Source organism: Pinus tabuliformis, chromosome 7 (genome assembly GCF_031772625.1).
Source record: "Pinus tabuliformis cultivar Carrire ecotype Pingquan chromosome 7, CPIR1, whole genome shotgun sequence".
Taxonomy (NCBI): Eukaryota; Viridiplantae; Streptophyta; class Pinopsida; order Pinales; family Pinaceae; genus Pinus; species Pinus tabuliformis.
This window is the reverse complement of record NC_142293.1, coordinates 757,749,397-757,766,391: the sequence shown is the minus strand read 5'-3', so window position 1 is coordinate 757,766,391 and position 16,995 is coordinate 757,749,397. Positions and strand designations below refer to the sequence as shown.

Genomic DNA, 16,995 nt, shown 5'->3' with positions numbered 1-16,995 from the left:
AAGAAGAGAACAAACATAGAAACCTTTAATTGCAAAAAGCAAGACTAGGAAAAGGAAGTAGGTAGAAAAGAGTAAAGATACCAAGGTTTACATAACATTAATGTATACATAGGAACATAACTGTATAACAAATGTTGTTTTTTTTTTTTTTTTTTTTTTCTAGCTCGTGCCTTAGACACAAGTTTTCCAGATGTATAGTGAATTACAAAATATTCGATGTCAAGATGGTGATTTTAAATGAAAGATGGAGGCAAATTAGAAAATACAAGGGAAAAAATCTGAAAGCAATGCATGATCTTTCCCCAGAACAAATTGCATGTCAGACCACCAAGCTTAGAAATTGAATCGACTTAATTATTTGAGCCACTTGATACAAAAATTGGTCGATTTTAAATTTCATTTATAGGAGGAGAACCAACAAGCACAGCATGATAATAACCAACTAAATATTGACCAAACAGCAAAAAAATTGTGATTGAAATATTCAATGTTTAAAAAAATAAGGAAATATTTAGAAATAAAATTAGAGCGGCAATGAACACAATTTTGAGCAATTTACAACATTATTTGCATCCACCTACAAATAATTAAACGTGCAAAAAGTTTTAATAAAAAATGTGACATGTCAAAATAATTCAATGGTTGACTCTTGTGCACGACAAGACTTATCAACACAAATTGATGAAGAAAGAAGAGTCGAGACATATCTTATTCAAATAGAGCAACAATGGTTCCATGGAGGCAAGGAAGTTCAATTAGAAGCTCAGAATATTGTAGAGCACCTCAATCAAGTAATCCAACAAGCGAAACACTTATAAGAAAAACTAAACCTTGACTTGGAAGATGTACAACAAACAACTTGGGATAGTTGACTCTGCCAACTATACCCAACAATCGACCAATGTTAAAGAGTATTCAATTATCTATTCAGAATTGTAAATCAGTCAACCATGTAATTGGATCTAATGACTAAGATAGTTAGAGAATCAACTACATTGTAATTGAACGCTGAGTATAAATATGTGCATCATGTATTAAATAATAAATTGGATTGTAATTGTTTTGTGATATCTTAATAAAGTGCATATTATTGGTCTTCCCACTATTTTTTTCTTTTATACTATCTCTAATGTGTGTGCTATATTGTTATATAATAATTTGTTTATTACTCCGTCCAAGGATATTACCAGTAACTACTCCTTACAAATCCCTAGATTACAAATTTATAATATCCTTTAATTCTTCAATTTGTACAGAAGAAAATATGGGGGTTAATAATGGTGACTTAATGGGATGGGATCCCCCTAATGGATACCGATAACCTTAATATCTTTGCACTTGTATTTGTAAACAATAATCTATATAGAAAAATTTGCAAACCACTGTGTTAATCATGTGGGAAATGAATTCATATGTCCATGGTGCCTTGACTAGTCAACTAAAATGAATTCTTACTCATATTTTCCCATCTAATACTACTTCCCATCCATATTGTACACTCCCAATGGAAAATGTGCTCTTCTCGACACATGGTAGATAGTCACCTAATTAGATGCCAATAATGAAAACATCTTCTCGATGCAAATGGACCCACCAATAAGGCTAATGGGCCCTAAGGTACAAGCACAACCTACTAGTGTGAAAATGTGTTGGTGTTGAAGATTGAGAAGGCTCATTGAATCAAGGCCCAATGGTGATCAATTTTCTTGGAGATGAGAAGGCTTCCAATGAGACTAACGACCATCATGGTTCTCCAAATTCTAGATCTCTCCTTAGATAATGTGTTAGATTTGATGAGAAATGAGTTGATAAGGAGAATGGAAATGACAAAATTCATTTCCTTTATCACAAAGTAGAAAACATGGAATATAAGAGAGGTATCATGTCATGTCCCTAATGGTGGATGAGTGAGATAACTAACATAGAACTATTGAATCAAAAAATACAATTTAAGAGACTAAACTCTAAGGTGACTCGAGATTTTTCCTATTGGCACTTCAACTCTACCCATATTAAAAATCCTAGTGCTTAGATAATGGAAAAGACATGGCCCTCATCGACACTCAACCTAAACATAAGCATACAATATTGTAGAAAATATTTACATCACTATGCTCAAAAGTTTGACCAAGACCACAATATATGAAGATGATAAAGGAAATGAAAAGTTTACATGTAAGTAATTTTATTTCGAGGAAAATATGTGATATACTGGTATGAAAGAACATGGCACAAAAAATAGCTAGAATGAAAAGCAAATTGCAAACTAAAACTATCAATGTCAAACTAACACAAACAAGAATGGAAGGCAACTATATAATAGTAAGAGAAAAGGAAAATACCCATAAAGCCCCATAATTTATTTTCTTTCCTTTTTTTTTTAAATTTATTTTTTCAAAACCCAAGAAATATTATTCTACAGTTTTTCAAAGCTATCATGATAAATCAACATACTCAAATGACTAATGTAACTATGCAACCAAGTGACTTTTTCCATGAGAAAGTCAATATAGTCAACTCTCAAGTACAACCAATCATGAAATATTATAAGACAAAAATATTCCTTGATGTACTTGCTACTAAATAAACTTATGAAGGTTATTGGTTGGATCATGGAACATGGTACCTTAGTGGTACTGAACATGAAAGTATAAGATCCAAAACTATTAGAATTTTCCTACTAAAATACCTCCATCATCCACAATTCAATTGGATCGTGACTAACTATGATATTCAAGAAATGATATGATAGGGATCTTCTTGAAAACTAAAGTATGAATACACAATGATTGGATGATTGTGAGAAATATAGTTGAACCAAATATTGGTCATCTTGCTACAATGGTATTCAATTGGACTATCCATGAATCGCTATGGGGATAGGCATTGACAAGGTCTCTTGTTGATCCAACTATGGATCACTGATTTGTTCTTCTTGTTGTAATTTATCATCATTAATAGAATTATCTAAGGAAACCACTATTAAAATTGGATATTTAGCTTCATATTCATGGAACTATGAATATGACTCAATTTTTAAAATTATCGGTTCATGATCACCCAAGGATGAGCCACTCCCATCCTATTTATCACTTAAAACTTGATAAGGGAAAGTTTTTCATCATCATTTTCTTCTATGGCAATATAAAGCTAATGCAATTTTTGGGATGCCACAAGGCATTCCTATATTATTTAGCAAACCAAGAAATCCTACACTAAATTTGTTGGTTTCTAACTCCAAAAGAGGGTACAAGATTTTATATCAAATGAAAAATCATAATTGACCATAATGTTTCATTGTCGAAATGCAAGGGGGGTTTTATAATATGTATTGATGAATTCAACAACAAACTCAGGAAAAGTATCCTCTTCTCTATTGTTAATGTGAGAAAACTCCAAAACTTTATCCCACACCCATTGTATGTATTCAACATCCATGATCAATAACGATATTTCTATAGTGGAGTCACCAATGGGAATTACTAAGGGGTGATCCATGCTTATGTTCCAAAATAGATATTCAAGTTCATTTAGGCACAAACAAATGCCTCTTATGTGGTCAAATCACGAGGATTTTCTTGATCTATCTAGTATGTATTTGATCCTATGAACAATGAAGTCACTAGGTGAGTTAGCCTAATAAATAAATGAAACCACACTAAGGTCATTAGAATAACTAAGGAATAATGATGATCCTGTCAATGATTCCAATTTGTGAGTACAAAAAATCTGAATTATATAATTCAAATTTTAATAATAATTTATGGTGAGAAATCAATGTAACATATAGGAAATTTTTCCCAACATGTCACCAATGATTCTCCTCCTTGTTTGGGCTAGTGTTTTCCAACCTTAGGGGGTTTTCCCTATCCATTCACACATAGAATTTAACTTGTATATATGTGTAATATACATGTAAAACAAAAAACAAAAAAGAATCACTGGCATGTAGTCAAGCATCCAAAGAGGTTGCAAGAATGCTTTGAAATAAAATGGCGGAAAATTTGTCTTGCATTAGCTTAAGAATGATAAAGAGAAAAGAAATACGAAAGTGCTATAAGTGGTAAATATTACCAAAATAAAGGCTTAATGAACATTTAAAATGTTAAGTCCTATATAATCCCCATGTTAACCTTAAAAACCCTTATTAGACACTAGATATGTCTACTCTTATATTGTTATATGGTGTAGAACCTTCCATGGTCCAAGTCTATGTTAGTCGTTCTCCTTGTCTTCGATATATACACTAAGGATACCTAGTCTTAGGATCATAAAATATTATTTTATACATTGTATTAATTGTAAAAGGAGGTTTCCCTTCTAAGGGGATTGTATTGTTGATTTATTATCATTTTTAAGACATAAGGTTCTATTGAGGCCTCAATAAATCCCCTCAATTTTTCTCAAAAAATAAGGGGATCCTATATCAATTTTGAAAATATTTCCTTCGTTTACATTTGGTTTCCTATTTTGAGTGACTTTTATGTTCATTTGTTTTCACTTTTAATATTTTCTATCATCTTTTTCTCATCGATACTTTTCTGGTGATATAAAATTTGTCACATTTCAACTCTCAGATCCAACTTTCAAACTTTTGCTTTTTTCTCATTTTTGACGTGGTAACATGATGTTGTGACAACCTACAGATCCAACTTTCAAACTTTTGCCTTTTTCTCATTTTTGACGTGGTAACATGATGTTGTGACAACCTACATGCTATGTGGCATTGCTAACTTGGCATAGCCTACATTTCGCATTACACTTTCGCATCACCTCCATGTGGCGCCTCTTTCTAATTTTGTTTTGAGCCCTTAAAAACCCACTAAAGATTTATTTGTGTTGCGTGTTTTCTTGAATCTCCCTTCTTTTCCATTCATTTCCCTGGTTTTACATTCCTTAGTTTTATATTATTATTTTCAAACTATATAGTTGTACACTTTTTAATTTCATATAAATATGTCAAAAGAATAAAAAAACTAATAGTTTGATTAAAGGCTTGAGTTCTTTGTCAATTGACTGGCCATTTTTCGTTTATCAAACCAGACAAAATTTCCATCGTGCCTCATGCCTTCTGTCTTTTCACCTTATTATAAAAAAGAAAAAGTGGGAAAATATCCTATAAGTCGAAGCTCTGAGATGATATGGCTTCTTGAACACATATCCTCCATGTCAACACCACATGACACTCTCGATGCTACTTGGCACTGCAAATTAGTTACCACATAGGTGACACATCATCATCTTATCCATTTCATCTGTCCACATGGTAGGGATGCCATCTCATTGCGTCCATCAAGTTCTCCCCATATTCAAGTCCCATTTCTTAGTGTAATGGTAGGGTCGATGGAATGTGTAAACATGAATTTCTACGTCTTAGTATGAGACTCTTTTCCCATTCGATTTTCTCGAGTTCTATCATTTCTTCGCACGAACAGTTTACAAGTTTGGGTGATATGCTTAATTGATGAGAAATGGGAACATTTTATTTTTCGATTTTCTCGAGTTCTATCATTTCTTCGCACGAACAGATTACAAGTTTGGGTGATATGCTTAATTGATGAGAAATGGGAACATTTTATTTTTTACATTCTGTGATGGGAAAATTTTGTTACTGCTTTTGGTTTCTCTCCAAATCTAGTTTTTTGTTTCTTTTAAATCTTGGAAAAATCTAGTTTTTTTGTTTCCTCTAAATCTTGGAAATGAGCGCAATGGCATGAAGATGGAAAAATCTAGTTTTTTGTTTCCTCTAAATCTTGGAAATGGAAAAATCTAGTTTTTTGTTTCCTCTAAATCTTGGAAATGAGCGCAATGGCATGAAGATAAAGGGAGGTTATCTAGTTTATTATAATATTTTATTTTATTCCACCTCACCCTCCACGAAGTCAAAATATTAATCACACATGACTTCACTATAACTTCATTTTTATTTTAACAAAAACTATGGTGACCTAAAAAATAATATAAACACTTGGAATTCACTTTTCCCCATGAATGTGGGATAAATGATTTTGATTTTAAATCAACAACCTTAATGCATTCATAAATTGACTTATGAAGTCCATATCTCGAGCTACAAAGCACCAAATCAAGCATATGACATCTTGCTGGAAAGCTAAAACCAAAGAGAACAATTTGCGAATGATACTTTATTAAGATATATAAGCTAAATGCTTGAAAATTTGAATAGAAAAAGGGCCATAAAATCATAACAAACCATGCTCATTGAAATTATTTTCAGGAATGGAATTTATTACCAAAACCTTTTGCTGTTTGAATCTCATTAAAATGCTATCTATGTCAAAAATACAATGCTATAAATGTTAGTTATGGTATCTTACTCTCATGGATGGGTATACAATTTGGATATGTTCTCTGACATTCGTCTTGTATTCTATGTATGGGGGCGTGGGTTTTATTTCATGGCTTCTTGTTTCTTTTGCTGGTTAAGATGTGAGGAGATTATTTGAGAGAGTATCTGTTTGGTTGCCCTCTGTGTTTTTTTCTTCGGAGGCTCAGGGAGCCATGGATTTATGCAGAGAAAATTTTAGGGGCTAATATTCCATGCTTTTTCAAAAAAAAATATTCTCCAATTTCCATTTTTCTAAAAATGAATTCGCCCAAATTTTATAGTATAAAATTATTTTACCTTAAAAATCACTAATTTTATATATTGTCTAATATAAAATAATTATAAATCTAAATTTATTTACAAAAGTATCATCAAAGCATTTTAAAATTTGGATATTAGGGACTAGCAAGATTCACCAAAGTTGCTAAACTTTAAGATAAACTTCCACCCTTAAAATTTTCGCTGGATTTATGATGTCGACCTTATCAGTACATCCATATCATATTCGGTGGAAATTATTTGTTTTATTTGTTAGTTGCTCATAGTTTTGTGGATTTCTTCTATGCTATACCTTAAGGTGTTATTCCCAGGTCACGTTCTAGGTTCATCATCTCACCGCCTTCATTTTTCTAGGTTTTGATGGTTTTTATCTCTGTGTGTCATTTCTTTATCGTTGCCAAAGAAATCCTAGTTTGGAAGACCTTCGTCTAGAAGAGGCACCATGATGGGTGAGGCTTGGGGCCAAAGCTCTCGTGCAAGGCTTCGAAATTATGGAAGTCATCCCCACCCATGATCTACTCAAGGTCGTGGCCGTAGAACGACATCTGGGCTCATTCATGAAGTGGCTCAAGCATACCAGACTGACACTCTAACACATCCACTAGCTTATTTCTGGGTTGGAAGATGAACTAAACCGACATGAAGCAAAAGAAAATTTGGATGTTGAGGAATGGTTGGAGTTGGTACCAGACCTTGGGCATACCAAAGGCCATTCCTCCCAATAAAAATAGAGTTTCTACTTGTATTGTCTCATGAAAAACATTGTAGCAAGAGATCTATCAACTCTTGCAGTTTCTCTAGCCAAGACGAACCCCATTCTTCCAAAAATTCATAAAGAATTCCATCTCATTCAATTTCAGATTCAAATAAAAACTCTCACCTCAGTCGTATTGAAAAGCATATTCTGTGCCTCCCTCAAATGGAATTACCTGGCTTGAGCGCGAAAGATCCATCTCCTGTAGACTCTTTTGATGATTAGTAGTTTATTTAGTCTAGTATGTTTTTCTACTTTTGTTACGTAAAAATGTTGGATATGAAGACTTTGATACTATGTTTTAGATACTTAGATATTAGATGGGGTAAGGACACACAAACATATTTAGTTCTAAAAGGGAGTCTTAAATTATTTTGTTTTTAGATGGCTTATAATGCAGTATGGTGGCCAACAGATTTGGTTTCTCACCGGTTATATTGAGGTCACTATACCATCTTATCAAGGATGTAATCATCCTTTTTTGATAAATGAATGAATGAGGTTGTGCCAAGCTTTAAGAAAAAAGAAAAAACACTTTTATTCAGCCTTATAACACTTGTGATTCTCTATGGTAGTGAGATTTAGGGTGAAAGATTATTCCCAAAAACTTTGAACATAATTGAACAAATAAAAAATAGTACATCACTTACATCTCAAAAAAAAATTACTCTCTACCTCATTCTATTGGTAGAAGCTTATATACTTCCCAATGAATGAATGCAAATCTTTAAAATTATTATCTTATATAAGCACTATACAAAATTCATATTATTGTCTTACAATTTCACTTGAACATATTTAGTGAAATATATAACATATAAAATATAATCTTCTATAATGATGAAGAAATATCAAAATTCAAAATTAAGAATAAAGTCCCCAAATAATAAAACTAAATATATACCAAAAACAAAAAAATATATATCTTTCATTTTATTTTAACTTATATTCTTTATACAACAATTTTATATGTTATTATGTATATTTGCAATTAAAATTTATTTTGTACAATCATAAAACAATACTACCAAACAAAACCTAAAAAATGGTATTGTGAATCTAAATTCCTATTGCAACAAACACTTAAATAAATAACTTATCATTTTAATTTTCTGATGGTGATATTCATTCGTTTTATTTTTCATATTTTAGAGGATAAATTGGCTTCAAAAATATTTGAAAAACATCATATCATTATTAATATTAAAATATTTAATAAATTCTAATAAATTAACAATTTATTCTATTATTGATATAAATTATTTAACATTCAAATGGTTGATAATTTCAATTTTTATATAAAATTAATTAATTTTAAATTTTATATCAAATATCTCTTCATTAATTAAATAATTTTAAATTTATTTTATTAATCAATCGATATTTAACATTTAAACTTACCCTTCAAGTTTTGATATTTCATTTCATCCCATTAATATTAACATAATATTTCAAGGTTGTTTAGTTAGTTTTATTTACATAGTTGTTAATTTTGTTCACATCTAACAAACACATGGTTATTTTGGTGCTGATGCAATTGTGTAAAATATCACGAAGGAAATCATATCAAAGAGTACTTATATGGAGGTGCCCATGGGAAAAGGTAGTCCTCTCTCAAGTTGCTGTTTGGAGTTTGAAATTAAGTCATTAATTCTTTAAGCCTAATTAATATTAGTGCCACCTTTAATATTAAATCACTTTTATTTATTTCAGTATCTGAAATGTATATTTTCTTCGTTCATTTCATATAATTTGTTAATAACGGAAGGTAAGGAGATCAGCTATGAAGAATTGAATTTAAAAGTATATTAATTTGATTATTAATTATTTTATTTCCATGAATAATAAAGTTAATAAAAAATTTCAACAGGTAGTTTGTTTGTTTGTTTTTTTTTTAATTCTAGTTGCTGATAAGTTTTTCAAATTCTAGTATAGCTTGGTTTTTCATCAAAATATAAGTACCGATAGAATGTTTTTCTATTACAAATTAGAAAAAAAAACTGTTCTCAACTGTCCGGAAAATTATGCATATGGTACCGAGTCATTTTACACTCCATGATTGACTGTTAGCTGTTAGCAGAGGAGTTATCAGTGCACCAGTATATCTCAAATAACCAACAAATTTAACCCTGTCTGAACAGCACAACACAAATATGTGTAAAAAACTAGGGCGGTATGTAGGTTAAATTGTGTCTCGGCTGAGCGGCAATTGACGAAAGAAATTTACACCAGTGTGCTCCAGTGATTTGGTCTCTAAACAGTACTTGTCTGGTCCTTGAACGTCCAGGAATTGTAAGCAATCGGCATCGGGGTTAACCGAGCCTACTCTGAACCCCGCAGCACTGCTGCAGAACGAATCTGCCGGATTTCCCGTGTCAGCTCTTTGAAGGTTGACGTTGTCGAGAATGATATTGTTGCAAGGAACAGTGTCGCTGCATGCAAACTTTATTGCCTCGCGAGTGTGTGAGGTTCCCATTACGTTCATGTAAACAACCTCGCTAACTCTCACAGCAGAAGTCTGCCACAGCGCGGAGAAAATTTTAAGAGTCAAATATGGGAGATGATTTATTTTTTTCATGAAATTATTATTCAAAAAATTATTAGCGTACGTTTTATAAAATAAAACTAAATTATGTTCCCTTCACTATAAAATCTTAAGAAGTTTTTTTCATGATTTTATCATGTCTATTATTTTCCAATACTATAAAGATAACTATCTCAAATTTATCATGTCTAAGAATCTAGGTAATTCAATAATAAAAGCAAATATTAACTCAAAGAGAAATTAAAATATTAATGTAGTTATTTTAATTTTAATCATAAAATAAAAATGTAGTTTAATTTAATGACTAAAGAGTGATACAATTTCAAGTAAAAATGTGACTTTTGTTGTCTAAAGTATAATTTTGAACGCACAAATAGATTCAACACTATTAAAAATCTTGAAAATTTATTCAAATTTTTTAAAATCTCTAACCAATTTTGATTAACTAACCAGAAAAATACAGTGAAAAAACCAATTTTCCTATAAATTAAAATACCCATAAAATAAATATCAATTAAACTAATTAGAAATAAAATATTAAGACATTTACTTTAATTCTAATCAAACAAGTAATTGGAAAAATACAGTTAATCAGAATTAAAAAGTTCAGCTGCCATTTTATTTTTATGTCCTCGGATTTAAGATATTCAGTCAAAAAAAAATGCCTGTCACTAGAGTTAAATATTAATTTTGAAAACAAAAATAAAATTAAAATAATATCAACGAAGTTATTACAGTAAATTTTAATAAAAATAATATTTAGAGATTATTTAAATAAAATTTTGATAAAATTATAATTATATAAATTATTTAATAAATAAAGACAATTGATAATTAAAAAATTAGTTTTCATTAAATTTATAATAATTTTTTTATTTTTTATTAATTTAAAAATATGTAATTTATATAAATTATGAAATTATTAATAATTAAAATAAAAATATTATAGGGTTAAGTTTTTAAAATAAATATAACAAATAAATTTAAATTAGGAAACACATATCTTCTAAATTGATTATAAAATCAAATCATTTTCAAACATATAATAGCATTCATAGGCTTTTCTATATTTTTTTTTTCGGAAAGCATATATTAGCATTGGATATCTTTTCTATATTGCTGTGATAATAACATTCATGGTCTTTTTTATATTTTTTTTCCCTGTAATGATGAAAATCACTTAAAAACATATATTAACATTGGATATCTTTTCTATATTGCTGTGATAATTTCATTAAAGTTTACGAAAAAAGTTTTTCGGCATAATTATTTTTTAATTTTTAGTAAAAATATTAATTTAAATTAAAAATAAAAAATAAAAATAAAAAATTTTATATTGTTATGATAATTTTATTAAAGTTATTATTTTTCAATTTTTAATAAAAATATAAATATAAATAAATAAAAATGAAAATATAATTTTTTATTTAGATTATTTAAAGAAAATTATTATTATGAATCTCAAAAATTTACATATTAAACATAAATATTTATTTAATTATTAATAATTATTAGGTGGATAGGAGGTATTTAAGCTCTATAGAATATTTTAGTAGTAATTACATATTATCTCCAAAGTAATTATTTCTTGTCCATCATTTTCATTAAATTAATTAAGTAAAGAAAATATCATATGAATATCTATGATATAAAAGTGAATTATGATTTTTTATTATATGGTATTAGTAAGTCATAATATTGACCCATAACATTACAACACGTCTACTCTACAAATTAAAAATCTCTATAACAAATTTTATTTTTTAATAATTAAAGATGAATAATAAATATCCATGATTAAAAAACTTATTATATATATAAATGATTTATAAATGAAAATTTAAAGTAGTTTTTAATAAAAATCTTAATTTAAATAAATAAGTAATGAGAAATATATATTTTTTATTTTAATTATCTTAAAAAATATATTTATTATGATAAAATATAATTAATCAAACAATGATTTTTTTAGTAAATATTTTATTATTATTATTGAAAACATAAATATGTATTTAATTATTTGATTACTAATAACTATTAAGTGCATAATAAATATTTAATGTTTACGTAATGTTTTAGAAATATTCATTTATTAATTGTAAAATTTATCTTAGTTATGCTTTTTACTTCAATTTAATTAAATTAATTAATTAAAAAAACCAAATTACTGATAATAATTAATAAACCATAATATTAATCTATAATATTGCATCAAATCTTCTTTACTATCTAAAAATCTCCGTAATAAATTAAATCTGGTTTACAAATTAGAAATCTATAATAGTAATCTTTCACATTTTCACAGTCAAACATCAGAGCAATCACAGAGTACTATGATTTTATATGCGAACACAACTGTATTACTTAAACCCATAAGCAACAATTAATTGTAAACAGAACCAAAGAGGAAACGACGCCCACCTGATTTTTACAGTCCTTAGCGTCACAGTAAAACTGATCGATGATGATCGGATTAGATACATCACGCATTACGATGTTCTGGAATCGAATTCCCTGTGCGAATCCAGATCCGCCCTGTACTACAAACAGTAAGTTTAGATACGATAGGCATGAAAAAATAATCCCACTTTTCTCTTCAGAAAGGACGTTATTATTCCCACCTGCCATGTTTTTATGCGCAGACCGTTTGTTGTGCCCGTAAGCGTAGCTCCATCCACGACTATGGCCGCAACGTACGCCTCAGAGCTGTCCTTGCCAAGGCTTCCGACGCTGCTCAACGTAGAATTACAAACCCGTCATGACGAGCGCAACATATCTCTATTTGAATAAACCAGTCCTAAAATGATGAACCATGTCAAAATTATTTCTGACAATTCATACCTGATGCCATGCCCTGGTCCACACAGAACATCTCCTACTTTGACGTTTGCACTTCCTGAAACGATGGAGATACAGTCGTCGCCTGAGCAAGTCAATGTAAAATTCAATGGAATCAGTTTAGTGGAGTTAGAAATCAAGGACGTTGTTTTTATAAAATTCAACGAATTCAGTTTCGTGGAGTTAGAAATCAAGGAAGTTGTTTTTTATACAAATTGTTAGAAAAATTTGGGATTCCAATCTTCTAAACAAAACTTTCGGAGGAAATTCAGGGGAAATGTCAAGATTATTTTATTAAAATTTTGAGGATTAAAATATAAATTGTTTAGTTATATTTTCTGATATATTATTAAATTGAATATGAAAATTGATATAGAGAAATTATCTAATTATTTTTAGAAAAATGTAACAAATATTTTAATGAAATTATTTATAAAATATTACTAGTACAATTATATTGAAAATATTATTGTGGTTGATATAGCCAAAGGTTTTATAAATACAACAAAAAAAACATATTGGAAGAGGAAGAATATCTTACCAATTTATAAAGTGACCTAAATAACTATGTATAAAAAGGTTATGGGTCAACTTTAACTTGAGAAAAAAAGAATTACACATCTCATTGTAAAATGGGCTATTTTGCTAAATAAAATTTGCTTATATATTAATGTCCCCTATAATTAGATTATGAACTTATTAGAATTGGAATAATCTCAAATCTCTAGAAAATTGGTGGGTGGGGAGTCATGTTGCAAGAATCTAATTTAATTTGAGAAAAAAAAAAATGAATTACACGTCTTATTGTAAAATAGATCATTTTCCTAAATAAAATTTGTTTATATATTAATTTCCCCATCTAATTAGAATATGAACTTATTAGAATTGGAATAGTCTCAAATCCCTAGGAAATTGGTGGGCAAAAAGCCACTTGGCACTAATATATAATCTCAAATCCCTGGGAAATTGGTGAACAAGGAGCCACTTGACATGAATATAATTTTTTAAATTTATTCAAAATCAATACCACTAACAAACTCTCTAACGCAAAAATTGATAAACATTAAGACTAAACATGGGCTGAGCATATTTCTTGACAATTAATCTAGACCATCAATTAAAAAAAAATCTAGACCCTCAATTAAAAAAATAAAAAAATCAACATATAATCATCAAAATCAAAATTAAGTGGAAATAAAAAATATTCCTCAATAAGATTCTCAAAACTTCTTAATTATTAAAGATTCTTATTATAACTAACTTCCAGATATCTTAAAAAATAATTTATTTACTTATTATAGGATTTTTTATTTTTTTTTAATATGAAACGAAGTCAACCATTAATAAGATCCCTAACCCTTTACTATCGGGTGCCTAAATTTGAAGTTGAACTGTGATTACTCATATAATTGATGAATTCAAACTAAGTTTTCGTTATTTTACAACGCTTTAACAATAAATGAAAAAAACATTAATTATGCAAAATGCTTATACCTATTTTATAAATTAAATTAAATTGAAAATAAGATACACGCAATGCTACATTATCCTATACAACTAAATAAGAAAAAAATACTTATATGACATGTGAACTTACCAAGATCCAACGCAACAAAAAATTCTATTCTATATTCTTGAAAATGATCTTCAACATGATTACATGAAAACTGTAAATATATTAATCTACCAGAATAGCAAAGAAAATCCAATCCATCAGTTGCGTGTGAGTTGTAGCGATGCACAGATACAGCAAAACATGGAAATCAAAACCATTTGCTTTACCCACTACCTGCAAATCAAAACCACTTGCTTACCACCACACGTGAGTCTGTCTACCAAGAAAGGAATTCAGAAAGAAATCCATTTAATTGGTGAAAGTTTATGTTATATGTAAAATAGACATGGTTATTTTGATTTTGATCACACATTTTGAAATATTTCAAAATTTTATTTAAAAAAGGATGGAGTGAAGTGAATTGAATTTCATTACGTTCGGCATTTCCAAATATTCTAAAATTTAACCTGAATTAGTGAAAATTTTGATTTTAGTAGTAGTTACAGATATCTATTGAATATAGATTTAAGGTTTGAATTTCAAAGTTCATGTAGATCAGAGGAGAGAGCAGAAATCCAAAACAGTTATCTTACCTCTAGGTTGATTTGATCAGTACTCTATTGAATATACATTGAAGGTTTAGAATTCAAATTTCAAGAATCAGAGGAGGAAGCAGAAAACACATATCTTACCCGTTGCAATTTTGCATCCATTAATTACTACATCTTGGGAACGCGTGATGTGAATGCCATCGGTATTCGGACTGTCGCCGGGAGCAACAACCAGTAAATCCGTCACTTGAACTCCGATGGAACGAGAAATTACAATATGGATCTGCTGGCTGTTCTGAAAATTTAAATCCTTAATTATTACGTTCCAGCTTAAATCGACGGTGAATGCCTGTTTACATGGGTGACTCGCATATCAGAACTCCGATATATTGGAGCAAAATCATTTTAAATTGCCAAGAGTTGTAAGATCATACCGTTGGAGCGGATCGGCAAGGCTGCCAAAAAAAAAGAGGCATAATTTAGTCAGCCAAAGGTTTCATCAGATTAGAATCTAGTTGCCCATTGCCTTTCATACATGCAGCAGAGGGTAAATAGAGTTATTGGTTAATTCAGCTGACAGGATCTTACGTTTGATCTATTGGTCTTGCAGGACTGCGCCCACCATTTCTGGCCGGAACCATCTATAACGCCCTCCCCCTGGATGGTCACTCCATTCAATCTGGAAAATACAAGCCATGTTCTTGGATTCTGGGGATCCCAGGTCGTAGGGTCGTCAGGGGCAACCACAGTCCCTGCTATCTGGTACATGAATTTTGTAAAATAACTGCAACTTTCAAAGCAATTCTTCAGAAATGTTTTGCCACATTTACATTTGTGTAAATAACTACCTGCACAATCATGCTGCAATTGCAAGGACCTGTGAACGTGATGGGTTTAACAAGGTAAACATATCCTTCAGGAACAAGAAAAACAGGATTTGACAATGAACATGCCATTTGCCATGCATTCATAAAGGCCTGATACACAGTTAGACAGCATCCACAAATGTTAAATTAATATATATCTCTGGTTTATTTTCTTATCCATAAATAAATATGTTGATTTCAGAATATCTCAAGATTAGAGAACTGTTTTATGTCAAAATATTCTCGAAATCTGCTATCTACATAAATGTTCACTTCAAAAAAATGAAATACCTGGGTATCATCAGTGATTCCGTCACCCTGTGCTCCAAAACTCTCAACGTTGACAACTGCTATCTCGCCTTCGTTACTTTGTATCTTAGGATGGAACATGTCTCGTAGTTGGTTGTCTTCCTCTAAACCTAAATCCAGTGGATACCTTGATTCTCTACTAGCAGATACCAAGCCATGATTACACAAGTTTGCTATCCCTGGCTGTGCTTTACCAATCGTTAATTCTTCTTGTTCTTCGGCATCACAAATATTTAAATTCGAATTCCCATAATCTGCAACTTCTCGCGCCAGGCCACGCAAAGAGCTTATGCAGACCAAAAATGTCAAAACAAACTTAATGAAAATACTTTTCCTCAGGTTTTTAGTATTCCCCCTGCTGAAGGCCATTTCCTTCCTGATAGCTTTGGGTTGTGGTAATAGCATGAATAAACAAATGATATGAAGGATAAAAAAGCTATATAGAGATTATGACCTGGTTTAGTATTGAAGATTACAAGACGTAGAATTGAAGACATTATCAGCGAAGCAAAATTACTGTAGGGAAGGTAGCTTTAGATATGAGCCACCAGTGGGCAGACAGCGCTTAAAATATTAGTTTTGGCAGGGAACCCATCGAGTAGAGTATCAAAGGTCAAGGACGTGGCTTCCAAGTAAATGAATGAAATTAAACTCCGTGAAGCAACAGCAAAGTAAGGAAGAAGGCCCTATCACCTTATAAAACATTAAACGGACGGGTCGAATGATTTGTCCTATGGCAGGTCACGTCGCAATAGAGTGCGAGCTTGATCCGTTTGATGGGCCAAACAAAATTGTATTGGGTAAAGCTACCGTGTTCTGTGTAATGTGCCTGATACAATTTGTATGTAAACGACATCCAGAAGCGTCAGAAGCGTCCTCTGGGTGAATAGCTCAAAGTCGCAACAGCTTTTATAATTAATATATATTTAGGGGTGGGGTTTCACTCAAT

At 30.3% G+C, this 16,995-nt stretch overlaps 1 protein-coding gene across 1 annotated transcript; it reads right to left on the bottom strand.

Moving 5' to 3' along the window:
• Positions 1-9,365: 9,365 nt before the first annotated feature.
• On the bottom strand, positions 9,366-16,436 carry LOC149249737 (Pectin lyase-like superfamily protein). The gene is made up of 9 exons (XM_089456309.1): positions 16,029-16,436; positions 15,720-15,848; positions 15,460-15,630; positions 15,306-15,326; positions 15,013-15,220; positions 12,769-12,850; positions 12,549-12,657; positions 12,349-12,462; positions 9,366-9,900 (listed from the first exon to the last, which is right to left on the bottom strand). The coding sequence occupies exons 1-9, from the start codon at positions 16,413-16,415 to the stop codon at positions 9,565-9,567; spliced, it is 1,557 nt and encodes a 518-aa protein (XP_089312435.1). The 5' UTR covers positions 16,416-16,436; the 3' UTR covers positions 9,366-9,564.
• Between the last annotated feature and the right edge of the window lie 559 nt (positions 16,437-16,995).